General features: G+C 41.7%; 1 protein-coding gene across 4 annotated transcripts in view; it reads left to right on the top strand.

Moving 5' to 3' along the window:
* The window catches only part of LOC309516667 (uncharacterized protein), a 75,850-nt gene that overhangs the window by 13,829 nt on the left and 37,311 nt on the right, over positions 1–24,710 (top strand). For 2 of the 4 annotated variants that reach the window (XR_014212962.1, XR_014212963.1), the window contains exon 2: positions 3,667–3,758. Coding sequence is in view for 1 of the 4 variants with exons in the window: in XM_082195439.1 (XP_082051565.1) it covers positions 3,667–3,758; positions 15,156–15,232; positions 15,336–15,358 (192 nt within the window). In the remaining 3 variants the exon portion in view is untranslated. Of the gene's footprint in view, positions 1–3,666; positions 3,759–15,155; positions 16,293–24,710 lie in introns of those variants that run through there. The other 2 variants (XM_082195439.1, XR_014212964.1) reach the window with 2 other exon arrangements.

Genomic DNA, 24,710 nt, shown 5'->3' with positions numbered 1-24,710 from the left:
CATGATCTTCAGTAGCTTAGGGCCTCATCAAACCTAAATCCGGCCCTGATTATCTTCATTGGTTGCCAGTGGCTCCCCAGAATTTTAGGCCAGGGTATCCCTCCCCCAGCCCTACCACAATCTCAGGCTGCATCTATGCCCCCACCCTCTTCTACTTGTTTCCTTTCTCTACGTGTTCTAGGAGACCAGGGTGGAGGGGAGCTGGCTGCAACAAGCGGGGGAGGCTCCCTGGTTTCAGCTTCTGCTTCTGCCTCGGAGTCTGAACTGTGCTCTGCCGTAGCCTCTTCCTATTCACCAAACCCTGTCACCGCTTCTGCTTCTGACACCTCCTCCCCCTCCCGACCTGCTCCTTCTCCCTCTGACCATTCTCCTGGCTCTGAGCCTTCTTCCCCTGGGGGTTCCCGAGGGGGTTCCTCGGCTGGTGCCTCTCACCACTGCTCTACATCCAGCCAGTCCATGACATCCACTTTATGTGCAGACTGTAACTTCCAAAAGACTTTGCTAATGCTGAAGGTCTGGTAGTTCAGCCCACAGGCATGTTTTCCACAAATCAGGTGACTGAGTGTGATTTCCAGTTTCAAAGATTAGATTACATAGATTTTACCTGTGACAGGATTAATAACAGGTCCGTTTCAAAACACATGGCCTAGAGTTGCTCATGAGCTGCTACATCTCCAATGTTTGTTGTTCTGTAAATTGCCCACATCAAAAGGTTTTTTTGGGGAGAGAATTTTATGCTGAACAAACCTATGTCACCTTGGTCAGCAATTAAGGGCAGTTCTGCAATATTTTGTATAATATGGTAGTTTACCCTGAATATAATTAATACTCAAGGAATGCAAGTCAGGTCTGAGACCATCTGAGGCACATTAACATGGCCAAATTTCAGAAATCTAACAAATTATATTGAAAACTGGTCATTTTTTGGTAATGCATGCTCCCTAATACAAATATGCCAAGAAAGAGATTGAAGCTTTTGGCCCACTATTCGAGATAAAGTTAAAATACCAGACTAAAAAAGAATGTTTGTAATTGGAGAGCTAATACATTATTAACAAGAGCTTGAGCTCTCCAGACTTCAAGTAGCTTGCATCACACAGGAAAGCTGGAGAGGAATTAAGGAGGCACACACAGACCTCCTATATCCTATAATAATGCTTTCACTGGAGGAGAAAACAGGGCTCTTATGTGATCATTCCATTTGTGGGTACTGCAACTATGCTTGGAATAGATTGTTCAGTGTTCTTAATTAATTTCCACAATTTGTTATTGGATCCAGGTGACTGATAATTTCTGCGCCACCATGTAAAATTATGCAGATTTTCATGTAGTGTCCCTATCAAACACTGAGTTTTCATAATCTTATTGTTTCTTCATCAAGCCTTTAATAAACAGGGATGAGAAACTTCTTCATCACCATGGACTGTCAGTGAAATAAATCAATAAGCAGGAGGCAAGAACTAACCCACAACTCCTAACTGAAAGCAATTAAGCCAATTCAAACATTGTTTTTATGTCCACTAAGACAAGGGCTTTTAGTGTGGTAGCACCTTCATTTGGAATGTGTTTTCAGTGGAAACCAAGCAGTCTTGGCATTAAGGCACCTCCTTAAAACTTTCCTGTTCACCCAGGCTTTCCCAGATGGGTGATCCAGCTCTTTTTTTTAAAAAAAAAGTTGGTAGTATAAAAATATCTGTAAATAAATAAATAGTTTCAATGACCATAGTAATATGAACGCATAGCTGGTGAACATATGCAACAGCAGTTTCTGTATTTTTGGATTGCCAATTTAGAACAAAATTGGGACAACTCTTTAAAAATCTTTAAGATGGTCTAAAAGGACTAATGAAAACATAATTAATATTGTACATTATTGTATTTCTTAATTTACTCTTTGATCCAGAAACATAGCACACATCTTCACCCCCCCAGGTATCTCCATTTGGGCTAGAAACTTGATTGAACACTGGTATTTACATCTGATCTCCATGAAATTGACTTGAATGCTGCTTTTGGCCTGTGGACTAAATGAAATTTTATGAATACAAAGTTTATGTATGTGTAGCAAAAATCAGCTACATACATGTTATCAACTGGATTGTGTTTTCTAATTATCCATAGTCTGTAGCTCCCAAGTTAAAGTATGCTATGTAATAGAGGTAGGGCGTGAACTAACTTGTATATACACCCTATGCTGTGTGTAATAGTGTTGACTCTCATAATTCATTCAGTATGGCAAATTTTCTTCTCAATTACTGAATTATGTAGCAAATTTGAAATTGTGCTATGCATCTTCTTTGGCATAATGTCAGCTGCTGTGTATGGGTGTTTAAACTTTACTTTTGCCTCTTTGATTTATTTATGCAAGCAAGATTTGTCATGAATTTTAATTCAAGCAAAACGCTGTGACACCCACAATAGCCTGTAAATCTGCTTTGCTGTAGCAGCAGCAGCCCTATGAAAAGAAGTAATGTGGAATAGTTGTAAGCTCTGCCAAGCCAGTTTCTCATCTCAGGCATTGTTGCATAAAATGCATTTTATGTATTGGAAGGAAACATACATCTGGAGTCTTTAGTTATTTTTTAATACAGAACAGTAGGACCTTTGGGAATATTGTGATTTCTAAGTTTTCTGATAGGCATGCTCCCACAGCAGAAGTGCTTTCTTCACAGAGATATACACTGCTACAAGTCTTTATTCATTTATTTATCATGCTGCAATTCCCTAAAAAGAAAAGACTTATTCTATGCAAAAAATAAAAAAACAACCCCTCACATTGCTCCAATGGATAATCACAGATTCTGTTTAAATAATTGATACATAAAATTACTTTTGCCGACTAGCTCAGTTATAGTCATGTGACAGGGTATACCGTCTTTTAACCAGAGCAATTATTATTCCACAAAAAAAAGTACAGAAAGGAGCAGTGAAAGGATTTGAGTTCAGTGTGTAGGTTTGTGGAAGGAAGCCAATACATTTGTCAAAGCAGTTACACCAACTGAAAACATATAAAACAGATTATAGTCACAGGAATAGGATGGGCCCTCGGGTGTCAAAGGCCAAGGTAAAGAAATGTCGCTACTCAAAACAGCATAGTGAAGGTGCCGCACACACTTCTGTGAGGAGGAAATGCCACAATTTAAGCCAGGCTTCCTCAACATCAGCCCTCCAGATGTTTTTGAGACTACAATTCCCATTATCCCTGACCACTGGTCCTGCTAGCTAGGGATTATGGGAGTTGTAGGCCAAAAACATATGGAGGGCCGAGTTTGAGGAAGCCTGATTTAGGCCTTGCTACAGAGTATGCCCTCTCCCAGGGCACCCCTACCTGAACTTCTGAGGGAGGTGGAACTACCAAGGCTGCTCCCTCCAGTACTCATAACAGCCCGAAGGGTCTGTACAGAGGGCAATGATCTCTCTGTTGTTTGGAGCATGTTATAATATAAAAGAAAGTAAGGATTTGTCTATTTCTAGTCTTTGTCAGTTTAACATGTGTTCATACCCAAGTCCATCACATGCCACTTCTGCATTAATCTATCCATTTTTAAAATCTACATGGAAGTTCATATCTAAACATTTAAATATGAATTCCCCTCACCACAAAACACACTTTTCTAAATGTATTTTATCCTAAAATGTGCATTTCCCCCCTGTGCATATTTACAGCAGAGAACTGCATCACAAAATCTGAAGAAATGCGAAATCTGAAGGGTGACTGTGCTCCAGTTGTCACAAGTCCTCCAGGTGGTGCGGATCAGGTCAGTTCTTATTGGAATTTGCAAAGGCAGAATTCCTCAAACATGCTGGGTAATGTAATTCAGGTTACAAACAGATGGATTAGTTCATCTTTTGATTTCAAATCATTAAGAGGTCCCTGTAAAGAAACTATTATGGAACTTAATGGAAGAGGCATAACGTAGACCTTAGGGGCATGGGCTTTATGGTACATTTTGATAGGAAACGAAGTGCAGCAAATATAATCCATACTGAATGCCAGAAGATGTAAATTTGGTTGTGAAGACTTCTGTAACAGTTTTTAGAACCACAGCTCAATGTTTCAGGACATGTACACACATGGTTCAAAGCCCTAACATTGCCTGATTTTCGTTTTTGTTTATATACACAATGGGGTTATTTAGTTATCTTCGAATTGGAAATGCCTCCGTCTGAGATCTTTGAGAGCTTCTGCCAGTCAGAGTTGGCATAACTGACCTGGATGGAGAAATAGTCCATTGTAGTATAAGGCAACTACCTACATCCTTTCAGGTCCAGTGTTCTGGGAGATAGGAGTGCCCGCTAGCTTGGGGGCACTAGCTTGGGGAAAAGGCTGCCCTAGGTCATTATAATTGTGAGCCCTCTTAGTAAGAAAGCAATGCCCCCACCCTATGACTGTAACAGGTAGAAGAAAGAACATGGTTATTTATATTATTCATGCTGGCAACAGATTATATATTTTTTAAAGGAGGAGGAGAAAGTGGGCTATTTTAATAATAGAGAACACAATATAATATAAACTGATATTTGAACCTATTATTGCACAAGAGAAAGCACCTGCTTCGGTTATAAGTGCTGCAATGTGTGCAGCAGCAGCAGCAGCAGCAGCAGCTTTTGGCCTGCACCATGTCTTCATCTTCTCCTTTCCCCAGTGAGAGTTATGCAAAACCATGTAACTCGCTGGCATGTAAGTCACAGGCTGCCCTCAGGCTAACTTCTGCACTTCGCTTTTTGTACCATGTTCAAGTTTTGTTCTGCGGGATATGCATATCTTGCAAACAAGATCTCTAATGGGGGCTGCTATGCGTTTGGCTGACGGTGCAGTTTTGCTTCTCCAGCAGCAAACACACATGGTTCTGCTTTTGGAAAGGCAGAGCAGATGAACTGCTTGGGAGGGAAGTTCCCAATCAACTTCTTGATTCACACAACCATATGTTTAGTGGTGGGTATTACCATGAGAGGACTTCTGTTGTCATATAGCCCCTTTGGGGGGGGGGACACGTGAGTCTTGTGTATGCTCAAATACATGTCAAGATTAAAGGCCTCAGCTCCTGACTCAACCTTCATTTTGAAAGTTTTCCCAGACAGTTATAAATAACATGTTTTAAAATATCTAAGCTGTGATTATATATTACTATATGATTGAATGAACTGTCCACTACCATTGTGTTTTTTCTTTGGCATGGTTCAGAGCTGCAAGGTTTCACGCGTGAAGGTAATTGTTTTCCTGTCTGCTGTACTCCTGCATTGCAGGGGTTTGGACTCGGCGGCCCTTGGAGTCCCTTCTGACTCTACAGATCTATAATTATATGATTCTTTTGTCAAGAGCTGCTGGAATACCTGTATGGCTGGTGTAGATGAATCAGCGTACAGTGGGGAGGTTCAAAAAGGTATCTACATGGTGCCTAGAGAATAACTTGCACCTAAATATTAGCAAGACAAAGGAAATGGTGTTGGATTTTCGGAGGAAGAGAGGGGAACTAGCCCCGTTGTATATTGGGGGGGTGTGTGTGGAGAGAGTCTCTTCCTTTAAATTCCTGGGAGTTTACCTTAGTGAAGACCTCACTTGGAAAAACAATATAACTTAGGTGGTTAGGAAGGCCCAACAGAGACTCCATTTCCTCAGGGTCTTGCAAAAGAACAATGTTAAACAACAATTGATGACCTCCTTCTACCGGTCCACAATAGAAAGTGTTCTCTCGTATTGTATCACAGTGTGGTACATTGGCTTGACAGCCACAGACAGAAAGTCTTTACAGAGGGTGGTGAACACAGCACATGATATCATGGGCTGTCCCCTGAGCCCGCTAGATGACATCACAAGGGATCGTTGCCTTAGAAGAGCGAGACAAATTCTCAGGAACGATTCACACCCCGGCCAGTACCTCTTTAATCTTCTACCCTCGGGCAGGAGATATAGAAGTATAATCAGTTGTGCCAACAAGCTAAAAAACAATTTCTATCCGTGGGCTGTTAGGCTGCTGAACGGAAAATAATATAGTGCAACTGACGTTTGGGGTTGGTGTGTTGTGTGACAAGCACATAGAGTGCAATGAGATTGAGTGTTTGTGGGTGGGGGGAGGCTCAGTTAATTTCATTGTACACAGGTTGTTCATTGACAATAAAGGTATAATTATAATTATAATTATTATGGCTGCCTTTTGTGGTGAACCGCTGAAGGTAGCATTCTCTCAGTGAAGATCTTTCTTGATTGACTCTGCCTACATGGCTTGCCATCAGATCATCTGGGCAGCTAGGAGTATTCACAGCTTTCTTTTCCACCTGAACCAATTCCACCGAAAGTTTTCCTGAGCTCTGGTGTGTCGCTGTGTTCTTGGTTGGTCTCTGTTTCTGCCTTGGTCTTTGGTTCTGATCACTGACCTGTCTCATGTTCCCTGGCTCCTGGCTCATCTCTAACTGCTGCCCAGAACACAAGCCCTGGCAGTTGTTTGGCAATTTGTTGTGCTTTTCTATTTGTTCATCATGGTCTAGTAACGGCAGGAGGAGAGGCAGCAGACTTGTTGTGAACAACACCTGGCACCTCCTCCTAAAAAGCAGCTATTGCTGCCTGCACTATTTGAGAGAGAGATAGAACTGTGCTGAAGGGGTGAACACATGGTCCCAATAATTCTTAGCAAGCTGCATTCAGAAGATGGGGGGGGGAGACTATTCAGGCCCACCTCCCCAGCAGAGACTTGAGAAGCCATGCTCACCTGTCCTTTCATGCCACATGAAGACAGGCTACAGCTGGTGCAGAATGTGGCTGCTGGATTGGTAAATCAGGTCCTCCCTTAAAGAGGTATTGCGGTGAGACCTGGACAACCGACACCCTGTGTTGTGGGTGGGTACGATTGGTCAGCCACAACACCCGATTGGTAGGCCCCTCAAAGCTGGGTGCAATCTGGCCAATGGGACGCAGTCTAAACAGTTCAAGGGACCTATTTATGCCCATGCACGTAACCCAGAGCTTCCTCTTTCAGCGCATGCATTCGGAACACCCGCCCATCTCTCCCTACTTTTAGGGCTTGCGCTTGACCTTGCTCTGTTGTTGTGTGTCATCTGTCGTTGGGACAGGGGCATGGCAGGAATTTTCCCCACGGCTGATTGGCTGTTGCCATTTGGGTTTTGCCTGCCACATAGCAAATTGTCACAACTTGTAAGGTTGTGGATAAGCTCTGTTTAAGATGATATGGATGGGAGAATGCTCTCGCCATTCCTATGTGAAGGGTATTCCTAAAGGAATCCAGGGACTTGATGGTTTGGTCAACCCCTGAGAGGGGGTTGTGCCCACGCCTGAGTCCAAGGGGACATTTGGGTGGCAGAGATAGCCCGTTCCCGGCTTTCTGCTTATCCAGGTGTTCACCCTTGGCTGACCTATGCTGGAACTCTGGGTCAGCGCTACCTGCATGGCAGGGAGCTAGTCAAACCAGCCCCTATGCAACCAGTCACTTTCTGTATAAATAAAGTTGTGGCATAAATTCTGCCAAAAACCAAACCAAAATTTGAGTCATGTGTGAATTTATTTAGGGGGGAGGTTTCTGGGTCTGAACACGCAATGGGGCAGCCTGGTGGGACCCAGTGTCACCAAAGTCTGTGAGCACCTAGAAAGGAATGCTGTGATCACCAATAGTCAGCATGGATTTCTGAAAAATAAGTCATGTCAGACTAACCTGATCTCGTTTTTTGACAGAATTACAAGCCTGGTAGATGAAGGGAACGCAGTGGATGTAGCCAACCTTGATTTCAGCAAGGCATTTGACAAGGTGCCCCATGATATTCTTGTAAAGAAGCTGGTAAAATGCGGTCTTGACTATGCTACCACTCAGTGGATTTGTAACTGGCTGACTGACCGAAACCAAAGGGTGCTCATCAATGGTTCCTCTTCATCCTGGAGAAGAGTGACTATTGGGGTGCCACAGGGTTCTGTCTTGGGCCCGGTCTTATTCAACATCTTTATCAACGACTTGGATGATGGACTCAAGGGCATCCTGATCAAATTTGCAGATGACACCAAACTGGGAGGGGTGGCTAACACCCCAGAGGACAGGATTACACTTCAAAACGACCTTGACAGATTAGAGAACTGGGCAAAAATAAACAAGATGAATTTTAACAGGGAGAAATGTAAAGTATTGCACTTGGGCAAAAAAAATGAGAGGCACAAATACAAGATGGGTGACACCTGGCTTGAGAGCAGTACATGTGAAAAGGATCTAGGAGTCTTGGTTGACCACAAACTTGACATGAGCCAACAGTGTGACGCGGCAGCTAAAAAAGCCAATGCAATTCTGGGCTGCATCAATAGGAGTATAGCATCTAGATCAAGGGAAGTAATAGTGCCACTGTATTCTGCTCTGGTCAGACCACACCTGGAGTACTGTGTCCAGTTCTGGGCACCACAATTCAAGAAGGACACTGACAAACTGGAACGTGTCCAGAGGAGGGCAACCAAAATGGTCAAAGGCCTGGAAACGATGCCTTGTGAGGAACGGCTAAGGGAGCTGGGCATGTTTAGCCTGGAGAAGAGGAGGTTAAGGGGTGATATGATAGCCATGTTCAAATATATAAAAGGATGTCACATGGAGGAGGGAGAAAGGTTGTTTTCTGCTGCTCCGGAGAAGCGGACACGGAGCAATGGATCCAAACTACAAGAAAGAAGATTCCACCTAAACATTAGGAAGAACTTCCTGACAGTGAGAGCTGTTCGACAGTGGAATTTGCTGCCAAGGAGTGTGGTGGAGTCTCCTACTTTGGAGGTCTTTAAGCAGAGGCTTGACAACCATATGTCAGGAGTGCTCTGATGGTGTTTCCTGCTTGGCAGGGGGTTGGACTCGATGGCCCTTGTGGTCTCTTCCAACTCTATGATTCTATGATTCTATGATTCTATGATTCAAAGCCATAATGGCTGCCAGTGAGATACCAGGCGCAGTTCAAGGTGTTAGTATAACCATATGGACTGGGATCCAAGTAGTGAAAGAACATCTTGACCAATAGCAACCATCTCGGCCTCTACAATTGGCAGGGGAGGCCCTGTTGGTGATGCCGCTGATGAGTTCTGCCCAGTTGCTTTCATTGGATCACCCTGAGTTCTAGTATTTCTCCATACCATCAGTAATATAATGCAGCTCTATCCTGCCCCTCACCTCTTTACCCTCACTTTTTCCTAAACTAAAAAGCCCCAAATATAACCTTTCCACATGAGGGAGGTGCTCCACCCCTTTGGTTTTTTGGTTGTTCTTTTCTGATGCTTTTCCAGCTCCTTTTTGGGGACAGGCCGTTCTTGACACCTGTTGCCCTTTTCCAATTAATTATTTACATTTTCTCCCTGTTGGTGGATCATTTTATTAGCTTTCAGGGTTCTTCATTTTGGTGTTTTAGGGAAATCTGTATTTCTTTCATACTCCTTTTCTTCTTCCCTCTCTCCCCAATGTTGTCTTCATTTTACACTCATTTATGTTTGCTTTCTATACTTGGTATTTGTACAGTACTTACTTTTCATGACCTCTTTGTTTCTGCAGCTGCTGGTGGGTTTATTTTAGGAGGTGAGGGAATGTGCTGCTGGCTTTTACTCTGGCTTATCAACCCAAAAGGCACAAAGGGAGAGTAAAGCAAATCTCTAAAAAGGCAGGAATCCATTCACAGAACCCTGTCCAATTTTTTGCTGTAAATAATTTATTTTTATTATTCTTTAATGAGAGAGAGAGAGAGAGCGCGCGCCATGCCAGTTTCATTATTCAGAAGTGGTAGTGCCTGAAATGTTAAGGTTGTGTCAGAAATATAATGGAAGATGAAATACATGACCAGTCTTAATAACTTTTTTGTGGGGTACATTTCTGGAGCTTTGCAATGTCCTGAGTGGTTTCAGTTTTAAAGTGTATGTAGGGGAGTTTTTGGAAGATAAATAAACAAGCAAACAAGAAAGATGTGCTGATATATTTTTTAAATGATTATTTTTAGAATAGTCACAGCCACCGCCAACCAACTTCTGGGATCAATTACAAGTTGTATTAGCATTATCTGGGGCTTTTACAGCAGGAAAATGTCTCTGAACATATGCAGAACATATTTCCCACCTTCCTGAGTAACTGAGCAGTCCCCTCTTCAACACATTATAGGGTCCCAGTCTATAAAAGCAAAGGGCAATGTCTAGAGCTGGGCCAAAGTATTCATCCCCACTTTTTCCAGCAATTTCACAGACAGAGGGAAAAGGTCAATCAAGTGAAGATAGGATAGTTTCTGTAGGGGCAGGAGAGGTTACTATTGTAAGATGAGATGACAGAGCTTTGCGCTTATTTCTCTTTCTTTTACTACCTGAAAAATTGCTGAAAATACCCCTCTTTAAGGGGGACTAATGGTTCTGTGTAAATTGGCAGAGAGAGATTTGAGTTAGAAGCATAGAAATGTAGAGTTGGAAGTCGTCACCTTGCATCCTTGCATTGCAGCTTTGAGATGAATAATCCAGTTTTCGGATTTTTAACTAGGACTTTTTTAACTATACATCTAAATGGCTGTTTAAGTGGTAAACAATACAGTTTGTTTGTTTTAAAAAAATGGAACAGATGAGGTCAATAGCATTAGTAGAGTGCCTTTATTTCACTGCGGCATGAATATCAACTGAGCATGCTCAGCCCCCCTCCCTTCTCTTTAGAAGTTAACACAACTTAAGGTACTAAAAAGTAGGAAATTAGGAAGTGTGGGGATGCCAAGAGAGAGGGAACTTAGCCCAGGGCTAAAGTAACTGCTTTGAATGCTGAAGGTCCCAACTTCAACCTTCACCATCTCTCCTTCAGAAAGAAGGAGCAAGTGATGGGAAACTTTGCCCAAGACTCTAGAGAGTCTCAGTCAGTCAAAGTAGACAAGACTGGGCTAGACAGATGGATGATTATGGCCTGGAATAAGGCAGCTTCCCATAGGGTGTCCCAGAGACCTCTGAATCCCTAGGGCAACCTGCCCTTTCCAACAGAGAGGAGGACCTGCTCTTTCACTGCGTTTAGTCATGTCAACCTTGGAACGCCCAGCTTTCAGTCCAACAGGTGTTGCTCTCTACGTGTAATGAGATGGCACATAACCCCAAGAGACATACTGTAGAGGCCTCACAGGAAACCTCTCATCTTACCAATGGACCAGCACCTACAAGAAAGAATCTCCTGTAGCCTTTTTGAGCATTGGGTAGGGTGGTTGTGGTTGTGGACTGTCTCCAGCCCAGCTGTGTTGAGAGAATAGCAGCTTAGACAAGGAAAATCTGGGCTCTATAATTTCAAGAATTTGGCTGCTCTTCGACTAATTCATAGAATGTTATTATTTATTTGTGCGCCACCTTTCATCCAAAGATCACAGGGTGGTTCATAGAACAGCTCTTGGGATGGGGCATAAAAAAATAGATCATATAAAAATAGTTAAGCAGTGAACATCTTGGCCAAATTGATCTATACACCTGTACACAGCACCAGCACTCCCCATCAACAAAAGAGGATTTGCAGTCATGTGTTTAATCACCATCATCTAGGATGCTGCCTTCTACTGAGTCAGGTCCTTGGTTCATCTAGCTCAGCACTGTCAATACTGACTGGTAGTGGCTCTACTGGAGACATTCCCAGGCCTGGCTGGAGATGCTCTGGACTGGAGCAAGGACCTTTTGCATGCAGTGTAGATGCCCTAAGACTGAGCTACAGCTCTTGCCTAAACCAAGCTTGCTTCGGTATTTTTAAAATTTAAAGTCTTTACATCCCACTCTGCGAACTTCCTGGGGCAGGGAGCTAATTTCCATAAAGCACCAAGCACACTGACGGCAGCAAACAAATGCATGTCCTTCTTAACTGATTGTATGCACATGTATTTTGTATCATTTCCTTGCCACAATTTTTTTTCATTTATGGGATTCCTTACCCGCCCGTCACCAAAAAGGTGGGCTATTACAATGCAGGTTACAACAATATAATATTGTAAACAGTTAAGGCAATTTACATCAGAGTATTAAAATCAGTTAAGATTTATAATATGTCTTATATAAAGTAGTCCTAAGACACAGCATCATTCCTTTCAGTGAATCTGGAGTATTCTGCTATTTAAAGAAGCCAACAAATAGTTTCCAATGAATCATTGTGTATTCATGGCATCTGATGCTTCATTAGCACATCTGAATTGTTCTAACTCTCTCTTGATATCCTGGATATAAATGTTTAGGATTGTGTAGGGACTAGGGGAAATAATTAGCCAAGGCACAAATTACAGTTAGGGTACCTTACGACAATTGACATTCAAAGTACTGAGGCAGCTATTTGCCATTTGTGATTTGGGGAATCTCAGCTTTGTGTCCATTATAGTTAAACAAAGCCTAATTTTATAGCTGTGTATGCTATAAAATTGGATCAAAATGGATCTGGGTTAATTCTACTCGGCAGAATTTGGTGTTCTCTCACTTAGGATAAATGGTTAGCACTGGAGATATGGAGTCGTGATAGCAATATGCCATAAAATCCAGATTGTGGATAGACCAAAAAGTGTTCACAAACAATAAAACCTGGATGAAAGCTCTCAATGAAATTGTTTATAATTACTTGTCCCATCCATATACACAGATATTGTATAGGCTCACATCCTTCCTTGCACTTATATAAGTTTAGCTTGGTTGGTTTAGCTAATCAGATGCCTCTTGAGAAGCCCACAAGCAGGACACCATGACAATATCCTTCTCTCACTGTTATTTCCAGCAACTGGTATTCAGATACATGCTATGTCTGATTCTGAAGGGAATATATAGCCATAATGGCTAGCAGCCTGCATGAATTTGTCTTTTTGTCCCTTCAAAGCTATTTAAATAAAGTCACTAGTGCTGAAAGTGCTGCATTTTTATTTATTTATTTGAAAGTATTTAAATATTGTCTGATATTTAAAAAAAAATTATAAGCAGTGTCAGTGAGTTACTGGGTCTAATTCAAGGTTTTAGACTGGAAAGTAGCCAATGTAACACCAATTTTTAGAAAGAGGTCCAGGGGAAATCCTGGAAATTACCGGCTCATTAGCTGAAACTCTGTCCTGGGAAAACTAGTGGAAAGTATTGTTTAAGAGAAAATAACCAAGCATATAGAAGAACAAGTCTTGCTGAAGCAGAGCCAGCACGGCTTCTGGAAGGGCAGGTCCTGTCTCACCAACCTATTAGAGTTCTTTGAGAGTGTGAACAACTATATAGACAGAAGTGACCTGCTGGACATAGTGTCAAAGCTTTTGACACAAGGCCTTTTTGCACCATTTATAGTTGCATAGTTGCAACTTTAAAAAGATGTTTTGGACAGGTTATCGCACGACATCATCCAGCTAGTATGATAATGTTCTCAAAAACCTACTTTTTCCCTACACCACTTTGAAAAAGACTTTTGGGAAAGATTCCGGCTGAATCCTCAGTAATTTCCATTGTGTGGAATACATACAGGCACCATCCTGCTTTCTGTGTTGGGATTGTTGGGGGTGGTTTTGGAGACATCTGTTTTGTGCCACTTCCCTCTGACTGGTGCAAACTGTCAATTTGTGAGCTTAGTTCAGAGGACAGGTTGGGCAGATGGAAGTGTCAAAGTACTGCCCATGACAGCAATCATTAGATGCATATAAAATTTCATGACAAGAACAAGGTTGCTGATGTTGGCTATTGCTCAGGGAGTCACAAAGTTCCTCATCTAATCTCCTATATTCCCAACAAGATCAGTATTCTGGAATACTAGGCATTAAAAAGCTTTAAGCCAAAAAGGGGGCATTCCCTTGCACATGTTTATAACTCTGACATTTACTTGCTGGAGAAACATGAAGATACATTAGGAGTGTGACTACAATCGTGGAGCTTTTCTCAGTTCAGGGAAAACCTACCCTCATTCAAAATAGCGACATGTGAGTAAAGAAAATAAAGAAGAGGAAAAGCTGGTGTCCATCACCACATTTCACACGGCAGTGGGTTCCACAAATGGACGATATACCATGTGAAGCTCTCACTTTTGACTGTCCTGAATCTCCCACCATTGTCCTGCCCCTCCACTGGTCCCCTCACTACACATAGAAATGAATGGCTGAAACCAGGAAATCTCCTCTAAACCAATATTATTGAAGCGAAGGTTAAAAATAACTGCTGTCTTGAAATTAGAGGCCAAGGTGTATATGGGTGCAACCTCACAGGTTGAGCAAATATATGATTGACAGAAGGTTCGTCTGAGTTTGGTGGAGCTTACTCCCAAGTAAGTTTGCAGAGGACTGTAGCCCTTTTCTTTTCTCATGCACACAGCAAGATAATTGACTCAGACAAGGATAGTGTGTAGCATAAATGAAAACTGTATGTATACCCAGCCGTCTCGACTGACGTAAGCATAGCTCTTGCCCGGTGAATGGCTAGCATTTTTGTCATAATGAGGTGCCAGCCACTGCACAAGTCACAACTCGCAAAACTAAGCTGACTTATTTATTTTATTAAGTTACAATGAGTAGATGATATGAGCCAAGGAAACAGTCCTGGCTAACACATACCAAATAAATTCAAATTAGAAACAGGCTCCTGAAGGCTAACAGTTTTTTCTTTGCCTCAGAAAGTTCAACACATGAAAATGATAGGAAAACTCAAGGCCTGCAGTTCAAGAGGAGAGCACAAGCTTGGATAACAAGATGTCCTTAACTGTGCTACAGTGGTAAAACAATGGTCATAAATGTGATGAATTGATCTGAGTTAGATAATAAGGATCTCGCCTTCCTCCATATGATAAATCCTCAGATTTAGAGAAAATATCAGGAAAGCTTTGTTGGAGTTGGTGTCTTTTGTTCTGAAATTATGAACTTTTTGTCATATTATACTTACGCAGTTTTCATTGTAGCTATCTTATTTTTAATTGTGTATATCAGTACAAAGAAGATGCAGTGAGATTTCAAAAGGCCTCATGATTTGATACCAGTAACCAAACTGGGACCTATTTCACACATAGTAGTTTTTCCTACATGGAGGTAGGAAAACAAGTATACACCAAGGCACCACAAGACACAACTGATCTACAGCATGAGAAGCTTGTTTGCCAATTACAACTTCCCAACCTATGCAGATGGACTAAAATATATGCATTCCTGATTTGTGCACATAGTAATGTACCTGAGTGTTCATGAGCTTTTTCTCTTCCTTTGTCATGGACTGGTAGGACACAGAGGAACGTTGGGAGGAACCAGCTGGGGAACCACCAAGGGAAGAAGGCTCAGAGCTGCAGGGACAGGGAAGGTGATGGGTGGTCAGAGAAAGGAGAAGACTGGCAGGAGGAAGTGTCAGAAGCTGAGGAAGTGACAAGGCTTGGTGAGAAGGGTGGTTCTGTGGCAGAGGGAAGTCCAGAATCAGAAGCTGAAGCTGGTGAGTGGGAAGGAGGTCAAGAGGCAGAAATGAGCTGGGCTAATGAAGAGTCATGGGTGTAGCTCCCTTCTGCTGCAACATGCTCAACTTCCCCATCTCTCAGAACAAGGAGAGGCATGAAAAGGGTGAAGGAGAGATTGGCTGCCCAGAGGGAAAAAGCCCTGGAGAGGAGGAAACATAGACAGCTGTGGAGAGACTTTCAGCCTCAGCAACTGATGGAGTAAGACCCACCAGGAATGAGATGCTGAGCTCATTAGGCCTGATGCTCAGCCAAGTCTGTGAAGATTGTGTTTTTGCTAGTAAAGAGTGAACTCCAACTTTGGTCTGTGCGATTACTGACCAGCATGCTCTGTGACATCCTATGGGTTTACCCCCCTTGCACACTTGTATGGGGAGGGGGGATATTGTGTTGAACGACCCAATGCAAGAAAATGGAGTTCACATATTGTAAAGACTTCATAAAATAAGTTTGCAGTGTCTCAGAAATCTAGGGTTGTCATATATCCCAGTTGTTGTTTTTAGTCAAAGTTGTTGAACCCCCCCACCTAAGTTTCTGGGCTTCTCTTGGATTTTTAAAGCTTTATTTTATTTTAAAAATCACCCTACTTGCCATATGTCCAGGTTTTCCCAGCCATTTTGCCTATTCAGCAAAAATCTGCCCGATTCCTGGATGTGTCCAGGGAAACCTGTACGTGTGGCAGCCCTACACAAATCAGATGTCAGTATCAGTTTATCAATGAGAGTCTGTGAGACTTCAGTCCCAGCTATAGAGTCTTCTGCAAATGGAAATCAGCAATCAATATCAAATGTCAGAACAGCATTCAGATGAAGTACTTAGCTACATAAATGATTTATGTCTGTTTCCCGGTGTATGTACAACATTCACTGTCCTTGGTTTTTTAAAAAGTAACAATATGTTTTAGCGAAGGCAAGCAAGATGGTTTGAGCATATACAGTAACACCAATCCTAGCCTGACGGCACAGGCTGCCAACTAGTTTTCAGGCCCAGTTAAACAATCTATTGCCTTTTAAACAGAGTGTGTTTGCATTTGTTAGTTACGATGTTAGTGTTTTGTGTTTTTATATTAGAAATTACCCTGCAATCCTCAGACGAAGGGAGGTATACAAATTCAATAAATAAAATACATTCTTAACTTATGGGGGGGGGGAACAACCACACTTTTCCAGCTAAGATATCTTAACAACAGAATTCAAATAACAAAAATGCTCCAAGACTAATAAAATAACTAGATTTAACATGCCCACAACCCAAGCAGACATCTAACGCATTGCTTTAACTGTGTGATTATTTAATGCATTATTATTTCTCAGATGGCCCCTACAGTCATGCTGTTTATACAAATGTTCGCTGGCAACTTTGCACTCAGTATATATAATTTTACTGTTTGAACTTAAAAGTCACAAGGCTGAAATAAAAAGGCATGGGTGGCGCCTTGCCATACTGCCCCTGGAGAACAAGAGGCCGACAGCTCATGATTCGGTGCCAACAGGTTGCTGGGAACTCGACTAAACGGAGCAGCAATAAGTCTACACAGTGGAGCTTTGCTGAAAGATGTGATCACACCTCCTAATGTGACTCCATGGCTCTGTTACTTACAGCTAAATTACATTATTATGACTTCATTGTTGAATCCCAATTCTCCTAATTATAGCCTAGAGATCTATTATTTGATTTTGTAACACCAAGTGCTTCTTTTCTAAATCATGTAATCTCTTGTAGCTTATTAATGTCAGGTTTGCGCACACACAGGGACTTGGTTGTTTGCCAGGCAGAATCAAATTTTCAAATTTTCACTGTGTTATGTTGTGAGGATTTGCTTGTTACAATCTAATTATATTGGCACTGAAAGCAAAATTATATTATAAAGCACTTTAACTCTTTCACGGGAACATATTTGCATATGTTAAGTGTCCTCATTGCCATTGGTTTATTAGCCTTTTCATCAGAAAATATCTCTTGGAATTGTATGCCGAAGATAAGAATTTCTGTGGTGTTACCTCTTTATCTTCACTGGAATGTGGCTTTCAGTTCATCAAAATATTCTCTCTGAATATGGGATGTGAAACTACCATATAGTAATATCAACAATTAGGAGTCCTGTGGCACCATTAATATTAGTTTTTTATTATTACTGTATTGTGGCATAAGCTTTCATGGGCAGAAGCCCACTTTCTCAGAAAAAAAGCAGTGTTGTTTGCATCAGTTACCTTGTTCATTCATACTTGTAGGATTCCCAGCCATGGATTTCATGTGAACGGCAGTAGCTGCAGTCCTAAAATCATATAGTCAGGAATACAGTGCCATTCATATAAAAGAAACTAATATAGATAGTTGCTTACATCAGACAAAAGTTGGCAATCATTCATTCATGTTAGCTGACACAGTACATATTTCTCTATCCCTGCAGTGAACTTGTTCTAGAGCAAAGAAGCCTATGCAGACTTTGTAGTCCGGAGGATGCTTCTTGAGCTATGGCACCTGATTGATACACTAACATGAATGACACAACCTGGTCTTGCGGGTAAAAGAGTCAAAAGATGCACTGTGCAGTGTGGTTCTCTGTGAGTCATGGTGCTGGAGGCAAATAATGCACCAACCCTGCAGAAGCTGAGCAGGTCTTGGTTTGGTGTGGGAGACTGCTTGGGAACCCTATAGAATATACATTGGCTGGATATAATGAGTAATGCTTAAGTCAGTGCCCAAGACACAGTGTCAGATTTAACTAACTTGATCACTGATATTGAGAAATTGTTATGGGACTATCAATATTCTTTATTGTCTACATTCTGAAAGTGACTAGAACCACAAATGTCAAGAACCTCATATTTTGTGCTTTACACAAACATATAGAATTTACTTATACAATTTCTTGGTTTTATTATTATGGGACAAATGAAACCACTACCTAAGGCTGTGCCAAATGTTCCTGGACCAGTACTTTTGGTATATAGGGGAATTTGGGGGAGGGGGGTTGCTCTCTCTGCTATAGATGTCCTCTGTGTGGGCATTCTTGTGTCCTCCATGGCAATCATCACATATTAATTTACATTTAAAATCCTTCATCAGTTCAGATCCCGGAGTGGTTTACAACAGCATTCTGCCCACCTGCAATTCTCAGGAGAGAGAGAGAGAGAGAGAGAGAGAGAGAGAGGGGGAGAGGGAGGGAGGGAGGGAGGGAGATCTAAGGTCTCCTCCCATTGATCTTCATGGCTCACTGCAGATTTGAACCTGCCAATGTGTAACCAACCACTATGCCTCAATGGCTTCCAAACCATATACTGCACAACTGTATGGGTTTCACTCACAGAGAAGTGTCCATTTTTGATAGGAATAAGCCAAGGTCTGGGGAGATTGCATTATTCAGCCAAGAGCTTGTGGCAGGCCCAAGCCCTTAGGTTTAACTGAAAAGCTGACCTTGTTACCTAATTATAATATATTTCACTTTCCTATTATTAGTCTGCAGTGTCTGAAAACGATGCTGTTTCAGCTGGATTTAATGTTATGCGTGTTCCAGTTATATATACTTTTTTCTGGGAAAATATTTAATACAAAATCAATTACTAATAAAAGGGAATTTGAACCCAAAGGAGACTCCCCCCAGAAAACCAATTTTCAGTGGCAATGTGACCCATTAATGAGCTCTGCTCTGTGCTGCCATTGTGCTGAGTGCCTCCTAATGAAATACAGCAGGTTAATGGTTGTGGTACAGTGGACTTAAATATGAACCACAGCAGGTGTGTATCTTAATGAGGTGTTAATAGTGCGGCAGGTGCATGTAAATAAGGAACACTGAGGGTAGTAATGGGTGAGTCAAGAGGGCCAAGTACCGAAAACATTGAAAGCTGGAACACACATAATGGCTCGTTTACAGTCTGATTGTTTGCAATGCAATGTTTGCTCCCTAGCAAGTGAATCTGGAAAACTATTTTAAATGATCACATTGTCCTCACAGAGTTCTATTTAGAAGATATTTCAAGGCATTTGTGGCAATGTCTAGTGCATTGAGCCTGGGCAGAAAACTCCAGCTTTTACTCATTCCATCCTACTGCCACTTTTTTTGTTTTGTTTCTTGGGATGGGCAAAAATGCCCATTTCAGTTACTCCGTGTTTTTCATTTTTTTAAATCTTCACTTTTCCACAATTCTACATCTGCTTCCTTGAGGGGAAAAAGTTCTCATGAAAATTCATCAGCATTTTAGTGTGAATTTCTCCCACTGGAATCAATGGGATATGATATCCTCAGGTAAGATAAGAAAAATTGCTCAGTGGCAGAGCAGCTACTTTCAACGTGAAAGGTCCCTGGTTCAGTTCCTGGCATCTCAAGGCAAGGCAGAGAACGGCAGAGAGCAGCCGCAGCCTAATACCCTGGCAAGTCACTGTCTATGATTGTAGATAATACTGAGCTAGATGGTCAGCTTTCTGAGTTTCTATGTTCTTCTTGCTCATATTTCCTGCCGGGAAGATCTACAACATCTCAGGTTAAATATGATGAAAAGCAGCGCTCCTAATCTCTTCCCCAGCACCACACCCCAGCTCTCTTTCCTTACCGCTAGAAAGGCACTGTTTTAGTGTATTTTAAGAAGTTTACATTTTGTATTCTGTTGCATAGGAATCAACTCCTAGGGGCTTCGGCCCCCACAATAAAATATTTGAGAGGGCTGGGCCCCCGCAAAGTTGACGGGCATTCCCATTCAAATGGTGTGTGCGCACTGCGTCATGTGGTCGATTATGCGGGGGAAGGGCTTTCCTGGGCCCCCATAATATTTTATTCAAGTTGGCACCCCTGCTCTGTTGTAAAACAGGATAGAGTACAATAGAACGGGATTGTAGAAGTATAACGGCTCGTTGAGAATCTCAAAAGCAAAATATGGAAGCTGCCACCACCACTGCTAAAGGAAACAATAACGAAGAATGGGCCTAGCTCCTTCAATAATGAACAGTGGGCCTAGCCCCTATTTGAAGGCCTGAATTTGCTCCTTCTTTACTCCCTCACAACAGTCACCAAAACAATAATGTTTGAAGTTTTCATCTCAGCCCTAAGTCTGCCCCTGGCTGGCAGTGGTATGGCTTGGTAGAGCCATGCAGCCACCACTGCAACCACAGACCCATTGCTTGCACAGGCCAGGGAGGAAGGTGGGAAGCAATAAGGATGAGGATGAGGATGCCCCTTTACTGTGCCAGATCCCAGGCTGACATAGTAAAGAGGCTTGGACTGCCCCTGTTTCTATCAGAACCACCCCTCACAGTGCCCCATTGTGGGTGAGGGAGGTTTCCTCTGGCTATACCATTGGCAGGGATACTGCTGGCAGTAGCTTCCTACCTGCTGCTTGCATGGGCACTTTGGGGTGCTCCTTGCTTGTGGGTCTTTCCCACCAGAAGCTCCTCCACCAGTGAGGGATGATGGAGGGACACATTAACTCTACCTAAAGCCCTTCAGTTGAAGAACATCTGTGGCTTGGATCGCTCTGGAAAACAGTTTCTCTTCGAAAGCCTGGTCCGAATCCAGATTAATAGATCTAGATCAGGAGAGGGCAGACTTCAGACTTGTTAAATCTCCTTTGTTTTTGTGTTTTGCGTCTGTGTGCAAGGTTTATTTTTCACTACAACTTCAGCCAGAGCCAGATGCAGAAGTGAAATAAGGAACATTCAGAGCCTAGGAATTCATTTTCACTACCAGAGCAGGACACAAACCTTTCATACAGAAAGAAACTCTTGGTGGGTTTTCTTCATTTTAGCAACTCAAATTAGGCAGGAAAAGCAGTTTTGTTTGTTGCTATCATTAAACAATTGGGTGTCAGAAAACTTTACTGATTTACTGCGGATCAACCCAAGGTCTACCAGTAGTTTTCTGTCTGTCTACCTTCTGCTCACCCCTCAACTAGAATGTTGTTGTTGCTTTAAAGAGGAATTACAGACATTTCTCTTCATAAGATTTCAGTATTTATAACTTTTCCACCTATTGAACTGCTCCATTTATATGGAACAAGAGAAATTATAGATCCAAGCCTTGGATGAAAAGTAGAAAAGAAACCTTGCATTGAGAAGCCAGGGTTGGGGAGAAAACATATGTTAGTCTTGTGAGGTGTTCATTTCTGTTCAATTTGTGAGTGAAGCTGACAGGCACTTTAGACAACTTACCATGACACCAGGTGCCATAAACGTGACGCAGAGATCGATCCATAAATGTGACAGAGTGTTTCTAAAAGAACCGCCGACATTTAAAGCATCATTCTCATTCTCCAAAAGTGGAATATTTACTGTAAGTGCAGATTGTTGAGATCTGGTGGCTAATCTGCTACCTGCACTGCTGTAATGTGTTTGTGAATACTCATAACAAGTATGCAAATTATCAGCCTCTATGACTTGACTGTGCTGCAAACCAGAGCTGACAGCACAATAGAATACAATAAAAGGAAGTGTCAGCATTGCACTCTGAATGCTGGAACATAGAGAAACAAACACCATGAGTGCAAACCAAAATAAATATATGTAATTGACAAGTGTACAGTATCACGTTTAGCTCCTTGCAGTACCCTGTTTCTTATAGGAGCCAGCCAACTATAGAGGCATGCCCCCAGCACCCAAACAGTTTAAAAAGAAGATGGGAATTGGCAGGTGTACATCCCCCCCATATATTTTAGCAAAACAGAATCAGCAAGCTAAGTTAATTTTTTGCACAAACAAACAAAATAATGATTGTTAAGAGATAATTGGGGCAGAAAAGTTGGATTTCTCAAGGCAGACATCGCCCTTACAGGATTGAGACCGCCGTCCATAATCCAATATAATACTTCAAATGATGGACAGAGAAAGAGAAGAGGAGGGAAGAGGGATATTGATCTTCCTTTTCCCTCTTCCTTCAGTATACAGGATTTTTCCTCTGTACCCCATTATGCCTCAACAATCATGGAAAAGACCCCCATTTGCTTATTCTGCTGATAAAGCCTTAGAGGCAGAGAGGCAAAAGCAGCAGACCTGTTGAAAGGAGGCCTCTGTGACTGGACCCCTATCTTCACTATGCCCCTTGGATGGCTTCTGGGATGTGGGCACGGGATTGCTGCCTAAATCATTTCACAGTTTTGAAATATGATTGAGGTTCATTTTGGGGGAAAGCAGAGAAACAGTATAGGAGATTGTGCAGGCCATGAGTGTATGGAGGTTTCATTCTGATTCTAAAATGTTAGGATGTTCACATAAGCATTTGACTATTCATAGGCATTTCTTCATAAACTCTATGTGCAACATACAGTTTATTTTTTCAGCTCATTGTTAGGTGCAATATGTGAATGCTGGTAAGTGCTGATTTGTTTAAGATTAGAAATGAATGCATTAAAGGCCACACGAAGCTAGAATTCATGGAGACTGTATGCTGCAGCTTCATGAACTGGAATCAGGAACTGGTGTAAACTAGAGGATGCTACATTTTGTTCACTTCTAAGTCACAGCTTGTTTTTATTTTTCCTTATTTATCTTTTCTTGCCACACAGTTTAAGCTAGTGTGCTTAGTTGGAAAAACATGTTTAATTGCACTTTACAGATATTCTCATTTGAAAAGAAGAAAAATGTTTTTCAAATAAAGTTCTAAAATGTTTAGGGAAACATCTGGACTTTTTTTATAAAAAGAATATGAGAGACATGTAGAACCTCAGATTCTTTAGAAGGCTGCGTGTTACAAATGTATTTGATACCATGGAAGAAACAGCCCGCACAATAATCTGTTCTCACTCTTTTAATGTAAAGCAGTCTCTGTTGCTAAATACAAATTTGATACAGTGGAATTCACTTCCGTTACATTCTAAATCTGAAATCATAATGAAAAATAGATTTTTCATTTGGTGTTTCAAATTTATTTTTATTCCTTTATTTTAAAAAAGAAAAGAGAAACTGTTTACAATTGGGCTCAATTTAATTTAATCTGAAGACTCTTTCTCACATGATAACATGTAGCAGGAACAAATAGTTGTGCAAGTGATGCATGAGCCAACTTTTCAAGGCCCATTGCCTTGACTCAAAATGGGGACTCACCAGGAGCAGGATATGAACACGCCCATATATACTATGTTTCACACAATAAGGGATTATTTCTCAGAAACCCCTATATCTAGAGGGACAACACAGTGTTGTGGTTTGAGTGTCCCAATTCAGCCATGAAACTCATTGGGTGACCTTGAGCCAATAACTGTCTTTCAGCTGAACCTACCTCAAACAGTGGTTTTGAGAGTAAAAATGGCGGCGGCAGCGTGGGGAGAAAACAATGTATGCCACTTTGAGTGCTGTGGGTGAAAGGAAGTTTATAAATGTCATAGCGAATCAATAAACAAAAGTATAGTTGTCATGAGATGCACATACAAAGGAACCACAACAAACACTCTTTTGAAAATGGCTTCTTGTCATTTAGCATTGGATAGTTTTGAGAACATACTTTCACTATTGCTGTGAATTTCTTTGTCATCTGCCTGAAACACACACAGGGGAAGCTGAAATGTTGCTCTTAGGACTTCCAGTTTGCTCTATGAGAAAAAAGATGCATGAGAGAAAAAGATAAGAGTCCCTTGCAGCTGCCTGCGATAGAGAATATGAGTTCACTTATTATGCAAGACAATAAGAAACAAATGGAGTATGTATCACTTCCATGCCTGCTGTTCTTACACATGTTTGACTATAGTACATTTCTCAGTAAAACTCTAAAACAAGAAAATAATGCAGCCCACAATGTAGAAAAACAAATACACACACACACACACACACACACACACACACACACACACAATATTGGCTGTTACAGTATGCAGATCTAATGGGTTGAAGCAAGACTTAGTCATGCTTAGAACTTATGTCCCCTTGATCTAAATGTTCCTACTCTAAGCATGACAGGAAGTCTCAGTCCTATCTCCCATAAAGGAATCATGCAGTTAGGGAACCCAAGAGCAATCTGCAGCTTTGATTGGGTAGGAAACCTACTAAATATCACGAGTTACTGAATATCAGGAGAAGGGAAACTCAGATCCTAAACATCTGCTGCCTTATGGCATTCGTGAGAAAGGCTTCTCATTCGTGAGAAAGGCTTCAGGAGTAAACCCCAAGGAATAATCTCTACCCATTGCTTGTGGGACATCTTGGGGAGAAGAAAAGGTTAAGGACTAAACCCTACATGTCTCTAGAGTGGAGTCCCTAAGTCAGTTGAATGGCATATTGTGTGCTGCCTCCTGATAACTCCTGCAGCCAAGCTGGTGCCAAATATATTGCTTCCCTTCCCTTTAGATCGCATTAGGGAAGCTGAGAGTGGAGTCTTGTCATCTGGGTAGCCCAGGACCTCCATACACACTGCCT

This window comes from Podarcis vaucheri (assembly GCF_965113315.1).
Source record: "Podarcis vaucheri genome assembly, chromosome: 1".
Classification (NCBI taxonomy): domain Eukaryota; kingdom Metazoa; phylum Chordata; class Lepidosauria; order Squamata; family Lacertidae; genus Podarcis; species Podarcis vaucheri.
The sequence above is the reverse complement of the archived record's forward strand: the minus strand, read 5'-3'. Positions and strand labels throughout refer to the sequence as shown.